This window comes from Symphalangus syndactylus, chromosome 14 (genome assembly GCF_028878055.3).
Source record: "Symphalangus syndactylus isolate Jambi chromosome 14, NHGRI_mSymSyn1-v2.1_pri, whole genome shotgun sequence".
In the NCBI taxonomy this organism is placed as follows: domain Eukaryota; kingdom Metazoa; phylum Chordata; class Mammalia; order Primates; family Hylobatidae; genus Symphalangus; species Symphalangus syndactylus.
Window position 1 is genome coordinate 71,448,379 of NC_072436.2, and position 9,832 is coordinate 71,458,210.

General features: G+C 37.2%; 1 protein-coding gene across 1 annotated transcript; it reads right to left on the minus strand.

Annotated features, from left to right (window-relative positions):
- Positions 1-2,302: 2,302 nt before the first annotated feature.
- GKN1 (gastrokine 1) lies at positions 2,303-8,612 on the minus strand. The gene is made up of 6 exons (XM_055243282.1): positions 8,560-8,612; positions 5,700-5,753; positions 5,474-5,611; positions 4,301-4,411; positions 3,222-3,369; positions 2,303-2,549 (listed from the first exon to the last, which is right to left on the minus strand). Exons 1-6 carry the CDS (start codon positions 8,569-8,571, stop codon positions 2,455-2,457), a joined length of 558 nt encoding a protein of 185 aa, XP_055099257.1. The 5' UTR covers positions 8,572-8,612; the 3' UTR covers positions 2,303-2,454.
- Between the last annotated feature and the right edge of the window lie 1,220 nt (positions 8,613-9,832).

Sequence of the window (9,832 nt, forward strand, 5' to 3'; positions counted from 1 at the left end):
ATTTGTTAGATTGCCTGTAAAAACCATCTTGGTCTGGAATTTTCTCTTGTGAAGTTTATAAACTTTTGACCCTATTCCTTTACTACTATTGTACATTTGTTTTCAATTTTATTAATTTCTGAATTGTCAATATTATTTCTTTCCTCATATGTATTTTGTATACACTATGCTTATCACTCATTTGTAAAATTGAAGGCCTAACTCAATGTTCAGCCATTCTTCTATAAAATAAAGATTTAAGGCTATCAGTTTTTCACTACACATTGCTATAGCTACTACTCATAAGGTTTTATATGTAGTGTTTTCATTATTGCACAGTTCTAAATGTGTTTTACTTTTATTCATGAATTTTTTGTTAGCGCTTGTATTATTTAGAATTAGTATACCTGATTTCAAAACAAATGGGCAATTTGCTTTTATTTAGAGAAAAATGTTTATTTTATCCTAATTAAAATTAGGTCATAAAATTTCTTCTTTTATGATGCCAATCATTGGAATTTTTTTGAGATTTTATTTATGTCTCAGCAATGACCAGTATTTGTAAATGTTTCTTTTCTTTTTTTTTTTTTTTTTTTTTGAGACAGAATCTCGCTCTGTCGCCCAGGCTGGAGTGCAGTGGCGCGATCTCGGCTCACTGCAAGCTCTGCCTCCCGGGTTCACGCCACTCTCCTGCCTCATCCTCTCAAGTAGCTGGGACTACAGGCGCCCGCCACCACACCTCGCTAATTTTTTTTGTGTGCGTGTGTTTTTAATAGAGACGGGGTTTCACCGTGTTAGCCAGGATGGTCTCGATCTCCTGACCTCGCGATCCACCCGCCTCGGCCTCCCAAAGTGCTGGGATTACAGACGTGAGCCACCGCGCCCGGCCGTAAATGTTTCATACATGCTTAAGAGGATATATATTCTGCAGTGTTCTACATATGTTTATTAACATAAGCTCGTTAATTGTGTTAAACATTTTTTATATCTGTAACTACTTCATTTATAGCTTATTGGAAGATATATGTTAAAATCTTCAACTAGGATAATGAAATTGTTAAATTCCCCTCAATTCTTATAATTTTTCTTTTATGTATTTTGATAAGTATATATACTAGAATTTTTATGTATTCCTAGTGAATTTAATTTTTTATCCTGAAATAGGGGCTAGACAATTCTTCTAAGAAACATGGGATTTACCAGTTCCCAAAAGTCAGGTAGATAACATTGTATCCAGTTTATGAGTCACAGTTTTCTTTCTTTCTCACTCACAGTAGGGAAATACCTAAGGCCATGATCTTTGATGGGGTTTTGAAAAGTTTTTACCTCTCATGGCTTCAGAATATTTTGGAAGTTCTACCAACCTCATAGTGCACTTCATGTGAACAGTTATGAAATAATATCAGTATGAGGAAAAATATAGCAGTTTCATCCCAATCAAAACTGGTAAATATTAGCATTTTTCCAAATGGTGAGAATCAATGTCTCTAGTTTTCCAATTTGTTAGGATTATCTGTGGCTATTTCACCTGAAGACATGGGAATGGATTAGATATTCCCCTATGGCTGGGGATTAAAAAATGATGTATGGGAGCAACTTTTAAAAATTAACAGTTTTATATTGTAATACACAATATTTAGAGTCTCTATTTTCTCTGAGACCTTTCAATTTCCTGGCCATCAGTGAATGGAAGTTGCTAACTTTGAGCCAAACAGAATCAAGGAAAATGGAATTGGGATTCAACATGAGTTATTACCTCTTGAAAGACATGTAAACACGAGAGATGAGGCTGAAAATTTGGTTCAGCCATTCTGTGCCATGAGCACAAAAAAATCCATCTGCAATATGCAAAAAAGAGGGAAGTAAAATTTAGAGAAGAAGAGAGAAGAGGTAACGCGTGGCTTTAGGGAGAGAAGCAGACTTGGGTCTTGGTGTCAGCAGAGTTCCTGAATGTAGTCTTTGATAACCAGCTGCTTTTCTTGCCCTCAGATTTTTTGAGATATTCTTATATCCTTGCAACAAACCTCCCTTTCTGGCTTGTGCGACTCTGAGTGAATTTCTGTCCTTGCTGATCTGAAACGTTACTGTGCACAACAACTATAGAGCAGCCTTCAGAGCAGTTGGAGAGTCTTGGAACCATTCCCAGGGTTGTGGCTAGTGGTGTCTGAAGCACCTGAAGGGGTTCTTTACAGGAGACAGGTCTTGAATATAGGCTAACAGTTGAGTCTAATGCACTTCAACAACTTGCCACCACCACATTGCACTTTTGATCCTGTGCATTCCAAGTCATAAGAAATTGTAAGAAATGTGAGTATACGCTGAATTCAATGCTAAATGATTTTATTGGAACTTAAGATATCAAACATAACTAATAGAGAAAAATTTCAGAATGACATGGTAAAAACCACTAGAGCCCATATATTTTCTGCACAGCATATTCAGATGACTAAATCCATAGTGGCTTTAAAAAATTGTTTAGTTCTCCACCGTTTCTCCACAGAAGGAAATGTCCAAAATCCATAGTATACTGGTCGTGAAGCACTTTTCTGAGTAAAACATCAGGCTTGCCCCTAATAAAGAGAAAAGAAGAAGCCTATATTAATGTCTATTCGAGGACTCTTTTCTTGCAGGGGATTGGGGGAGTAGGGGTTTCCAAACTAGCTATGCGCTAATGTCAAGGTTTATCTATCTGTTGTGATGAAATCAATCAATTCGGAGATCTGGAAAACTGCTGTTAAGTTAGGTCCCTAGGTAGACACTTCGTTTTTGTGCAGCTGTTGTTTGAATGTCCAGAAATTAAGTGATTGTCTGAGCTATAGAAAGTTAATAGACTCTATTAGCATTTTTCTTTCATTTAGCCATTCATGCATTCTTTTGAATATGACTTGAGTCTACTCTTGATTCACACTTAAAAGGCAGTGTTCCATAATATTTAAGAGCACAGAATCCAGAACCAAAATGATTGGAATTGACCCAGGCAAGGATTCTGTGACCTCTCTGTACCTCAGTTTCCTTATCCATAAAGTAGGATTAAAATAGAACCTATAAAATTGCTGTGAAGAACCAACTGAGTTAACGCACTTAAAGCACATAGAACAGTACCTGGCACAGAGCAAGCACTGCACGAAAGTTGGCCTTGAAGACCATCCCTGCATCACTGGTGCCCACTATGGACACGCGTGAGGATAGTCTGACAATCCCACCAGCACTAACTTGGGGTGCTCAGCAGGGATGCTACTCACCTTGCATCTCCTCAGCCAGGTATGTTGGAATCCCATTACACATGTTTGCAATGTTTTTTCCGAACTTGCTCAGGTCATCGACTTTGATCGGGTTGACTGAGTACATCAGGCCCTTGGGAGGTGGTCCTCCTGGTCCCTTACCCTGAAGCTGAGTGTGGAAAAGACAGGTAGAAAGGAAGAATGGGAGAGAATGAATGCCAAGCCCAGTGGTTTGTTGACTTGAGGCGTATACAAGGCCAACAGTGAGTATTGCTCAGCTAAATTTTTCCATAATCAAGATGAAGAAGAGCCATTTCTAGCTTATTCTGTATATCTTAGCATTTCTAAATGTCCTAAGGGATTTAGCTGGTTTGAAACCTCAACTTCTTATAAAAACAGAAGTCTGAGGCTAAATTTATTCTGAAACTTGGACCTCATTTGGTCATCATAGATTCCTTGGATTAGACTATGTAATAATCATCTTCTGAGAATGCAGTTTATTTATTTTCTCTACCTTGTCAATGAAAGGTACCCATTTATCAGTTATAGGAATATGAACTCAGGCAAACATTTTAAGGCATTATGGATCTCTTCTTTCCACTCACCTGGATTAGTATGGCCAGACAAAATACACGATATCCAGTTACATTTGAATTTCAGATAAACAATGGATCTTTTTTTAGTATATCCCAAATATTGCATAGGATATATTATACTAAAAAGACCTGCTGCTTACCTAAAATTCAAACCTAACTGGATATCTTCTATTTTCATTTGCTAAATCTAATAACCCTAACTAACTCTTGCAGAAAAATGTCCTTGGCAAAGTACTGAGGCTCCTATTGGTGTGACCAGAGCTTTGCTCCTCTAACAGTCAAGGTTTCAAGTGCTTTGCTCAGTGGTTGTGGAGGTAGGTGTGAGCCACAGCATTTGATGTGGCAGAAGTTGCCTTCCTTCAGGCAATCACCAATAACTTCCCCCTTTGCGCTGCACACTACAACATACTGTAGTCAAGAGGGAATGACTGTGATCTTCTCGTTATTTACCGAAGGATGTAAAACATCTCCCCTCACCAAAAATTAAAAGCCTTTTATTTTTACCTTCTTTTCCTTGACCAGTGCATCAAGGGATTGAATGGAGGGCATGACTTCCTCGTTCATTCTGTGCACAATGCATGCCTTCTTTTGAAAGAGTCTGGTTGCAGCAAAGCCCTGTTAAAGTACATGGCAAATAGTGAGGCATGTGTTCTCCAAGGAGCTTTTCTTATCAGAAGTCAGTTCCACCTGCAGGGAGAAATGGAACTCCAAGATCGTAATGAGCTGGGATAAGAGCACTGGATGGGGCACTGCTTGGCAATCATATTTATTGCTGACATTTGTGAGGACGGACTGCAATTCTGTGAGGGTAGAGACTGAGCATCTAACTGGTTTGCCTTATTTTCAGGTTCTAGCATGATAAAAACCCCTCTATATAAGTCTGTTTTACTGAAATAGACTTTAAAAGCTATCATGTTTTAGTCTCCTTTGATCCTCACATTTCAAGGAGACAGGTAAGACAAAAATTATTTTTCCAATTGACCAGATAAAATTGAAACAATAAAGAGTTTGCTGTTTAAAAGTATAACGTTTGTTAAACATATAGCTGATAATTCCAGAGTTGGGTCTCCTAACCAATGCTAAGTGTTCTCTCTTTCTTTGCTCCTCTCTTTCTTTGCTTCTCTTTTCCTTTCCTTCTCTCTTTCTTTCCTTCTCTCTTTCTCTCTCTTTTTCTTTCTCTCTCTTTCTTTTTTCTTTCTTTCTCTCTCTTTCTTTCTTTCTTCTTTCCTCTCTTACCAATTAATATTGTCATTTACATTTCCAGAGTTTTAGGTGAAATGTCAATTTCAATCTCTTTAGAAGGTCATAAAACCTCCTTTGAAAACAAAGTGAGATAGTCTAAGCTTTGGAAGCAGTAATGTTGTATAAGTCTTTCAGCATTATTGAGGGTATCTGCAGGCAAGGCAAAAGGATGTTCATATTTGCTGTATATACCCACAATCCCTCGAACATAGTGTTTATTGGTTTGAATTTTAACTGATCATGCAACACTTATTAACAGTAGTTATCTCTAGGGAACAAAATTGGATGAGCAAAATGGGCACCTTTACTTTTAACTGCATGCTATGTGTAATCAGAATTTATTTTTAATTTCTTTATGGTTAACATGCACATTTTTTGTTAAAAAGAAATCCTATTTTTAAACAATAAAGCGAAAATTACACATTGGCTACCTACATTTCCATAATCCCAGATGGAATTCCAGGAGTCCCATCCATTGTTATTGTCAACACTGGCCACATTGTGTTCATTGTTGACACTCACTGACTGCTGCCCACTTCCAGCATTGTTGTTGTCATCGTTGATGTTAATATTCTGAAGTTTATAAGAGATTGAGAGTGATTTAATACCACATTGCCTTGCAAATGCATTTTGGTAGCAAACTTGAAAAGGTGAGACTTACATAGCTAGCAAGGGCAGGAGCTAGAAAGACTCCAAGAAGTCCAGCAAAGACAACCTGAAATCACAAATAACATTGGTCTCCTGTTACATGGAAAAATGATGTCTTCTTCTTTCTTCCTCTATCCAAGCTTATAAAAAGTATCCGCTAATTTTACCAATGTGTTCAGTGCTAGTTCAATGTGTTTTCTTCTTCTCTTACCTTGCATTTTTTAACCGTAAAAGTTTTAATGATAATGTGAAATTGCCGATTAATTATAAGTAATTATATTAATGTGATATATAGTTTTAGAATTTTTAGCGTAGGTCTTATGAAACGCTGGAAAAATTGATGAAGAAGGGAAGTTGAGAGCCAGGAAAGCTGCTTTCATCTCATTGCCATCCAGTACTGAGGAAGAAAATGTAATTTTCAAGTAGTGATAAACCAAATTATTGAATCAAATCCCTTTTAAAGTAAAACCCAGAATGTACCATCTTGTTTCTCTTCAGTTTAATAAGTGGCATCATAAAGATGACTTTGCTAAGATAATACTTCTGGAAATGTCAGAATAGAGTTTAAAAATTTTTTAAATTGGTCAAAATATTAACTTTATAATAAAACATATACTTGGCAAATGAATTTCCTATAAATTATCATTGGTCAGAATGCTGTTTTGTTGAATTATATTATGTAATATAAACCATAGGTGTTATTAGAAAGTAGAGAACTGCCTTTCTTATTTAGAGCTTTCAAGGTCTTGCTATAAATGATTATTTTTTAAATGCTTTATAAATCTTCACGATTTTTCTATTTTGGATAAACTCAGCTGTAGTTAATGACAGAGCATCCTACCTTGAGTAGATATTTGGATTATTTAAATCTAGTAAGAGAAGAAAGTTATACTTCTTCGAGTATTAAGAGATGGGAGTAAAGATTCACTTTTAAGTTATTGAAAATATGTGCATTCTCCTAAATATTAACAAAAATGACTTGGGGTAACTGACATGGCTTGGTTATTCAGCTTAAATTTGTACTATGGCTTATGTTACACAGGTTGTTTATGTTCACCTCTCACTCACTTGTTTCTAATTGTTTTATAAGGTTTAAAATTCTTTCTTTAGAGAAATTCAGAAAACTCATCTGGCACATATTTTGACCTCCTAGGAAACATATTTGTATCAGTATTGAATTTTGGTCAGTGCCCCAATATAAGAAAGTTACTGTTTTAAAATAAAGCAAACCATCTTATTTTCCTTGGGAAAAAAATAAGTTTTACAATAAATAGCATAGTATAAATGAATACTATGGTTTGAAATCGCTATAAGTTCTAAAAATCACATCTGAAAATGATTTCAGTTAATTTTCCTATTTAACATGGGATGTTTTCTTCCTAATAGAAATAATCTTTTTATTAAAAAAAACTTTCCAAAGCAATGGATTAGTAGGCAGTTTGGATGCCAACGACGAGAAAGCAAGGATAGAGTGTCTGGCTGGCAAGAGTGATCAGCAGAGGCGATGTCACTAGCGGTCTCCCAGGATATTTGGTTTAATTATTTATCACAGGGTCCCTGACATTGGTTGTCAGAGCACAGAGCTTTATGCAGGGTGCCTCATTCTGGGTACCTAGTCTCATTTCCTTTGCCTGGGACAAAATAGTTTTGAGAACTGCTCTAGAGATTCAAGGTAACTTTAAAAAACAAATTTAAATTTTTCTCCCAATAGCTTAAAAAGGAGTTAAAAATTAGTCTCCTAAAAAGTCAGAGGTAGAAGAAATTTTAGAGAACACCTAGTACAATGCAATCATTTTACAGATAAGGTAACTGAGCTTCAGGGGTTAAGTGAGTTGTCCAAATTTATACCTCTTGTTCACAGCAGAACTAGGAGAGAAATCAAATCTAACCTGTGTCTGGAGCTCCCTCTGACCCTTTTAAACTTTGCTGCTATTAAGAGGACCTAGTTCTAGGTAATTATTTTACATTTGCAGCCCCATTATAAAGTAGAGTCTGCCGTAACGTTTTCCAGTGCGTAGTATGTTGAAACATGAAAATAGTCATCTGATTCTAGCCCCTTTGCATCGTGTTGTGAGAAACCCGGCACTACTAGTTACTTTGGCAGGGTTTCTCGGTCCACCTCCTCCTAGACTCTCAGGCTTCTGCCTGGAACCGCAGGAGAGATGCTGTGGTAGCTTCATGTTTCAGATGCTTTCTTAAATAAATGGCCATGCTAGAGCCCAAGGCAAATCTTTCTTTCTTGGAGACCCATTTTACTGTAACAAATGTGACAAGAAGTCTATCTCAGCCACTTATTTCGATAATAAGCTTTTCATCTTGCCTGAACATGCTCAGGAATTTTGGTAAATAAAAGGAAGAATTCAAGAATGAGGGATGATCGGCACTTTCTGGGGCTTAGGAACTGCTTACCCTGCATGGAGACCAGAATCAGGTGATGTGGAAAGTCATTTTGTTAAAAATAGGTCAGTGTATGGTGCTCAGACAGCTGTCTAATCTCAGCACAATTATCCTTCTCTATAGAGATGCTTATAAATGCCACGATCACATAAATAGAAAAAGATTTTTTTCATTATTTCTCCTTCTAAAAAAAAGGGATACATGTGCAGAACGTGCAGGTTTGTTACATTGGTATATGTGTGCCATGGTGGTTTGCTGCCCCTATTGACCCATCCTCTAAGTTCCCTCCCCTCACTCTCCACCCCCTAACAGGACCTGGTGTGTGTTGTTCCCCTCTCTGTGTCCATGTGTTTGAAAAGAGAATTTTTTTAAACAAATTCTCCATGATGGGGCCATAAGAAGCAGACCTCCTAAATCTCAGAATATTGACAGTCTCCAACTATATGGCGGTAAATTCAAAAGGAAAAATTACTCACTGTGAACTTCATCTTGTCTTTCCTAAAGCAGTGACAGAGGAGCAGGCAAGCATGGAGCTGAATGAGAAGCCTTCTCATATTTGTACTTAACCAGGTTGACTCAAACTAGGTGTTATCAGGTGGGGTCAAACTTATCTTCCTCAATTTTTCGTATCTGTGCCATGAGCCAGTGTACCAGGAAACCTTTCAGAATATCTGCATGCTTAGCAAGGAACTTTCACATGGAGTTGACCTGACTCATCACTTGTTGAAGCTGAAGGTATCACAACAAACTCAATATGATTTATGATAACTTCTCACCCAATCGAAGCTGTGGGTGTGAATATTTTACACATTAACATTGCTCAGATTCAGAAAATGAATAATCCCTAAAATCAAACAAAATCACAGCTGAAAAGCCGTGTGTATACTAGGCCTTCCTGATAGCAGCTCCTATAGGAATGTAGGAATGGTTTCCTCTTCTTAACTTTTATCTGAGCCCATGTCAATAGTTTTGCTTAGACTAAACACGTTTTTTGAGCAACTCCCACCAAACCTATCCCTTTTCTGCAATGTTGAGCTCACTTAATGATAGCACCATATATCTGGTACAGCCCTTTCTTCTCAGCCTCACATCCAGTTAGTTACTGTCATTTTATCTTTGAAATGCCTCTCAACTCTGACCTTGCCCACAGCTCCCTTCACTTGGACTTTCACAACAGTCATGCAATTGATCACTCTGGTTGCCAGTTTCTTATATTCCAATGCATTTTCTTCATTTACCCTGAGGTTGTCTTTCTGAAGTGCATAGATATACATGACTCTATCATCTTGGAAATTTCACTGGCAGCCTACAGAAAATTCAAAGTCATTGGAATGGCATCCAGGGTGCTTCGTAATAAGATTTCCAAAGGCTTCCCATGTGCCGCTTTATGCTATGTACCTACATTCTAGCTCCACCAGCGTTCCCACCATTCCTGGAAAAGTCAAGATGTGTATGTCTCCATGCCTTTGTACATGCTGTTGTTTTATCTTGAAGGGCCACCCCCTAGCCTCTCTCTTGTAGACTCCTGTTCATTGTTCAAGGCTCAGCTCAAATATCACTGCCTCCATCACATCTCCCCCATCTGCTAGATAGAACTTTCCTAGTGTTTGTTTTTTCCTTCTGGGAACTATAAAAGCAATATCTTTTTATTTGCTTCTAGATAATTTAGTTTTCAGAAGTTACATTAAAATAATAAAAAATATTTTCATCAAAAGCAGAGAGTAGAAACTGTCAATTGGGCAGACAAGC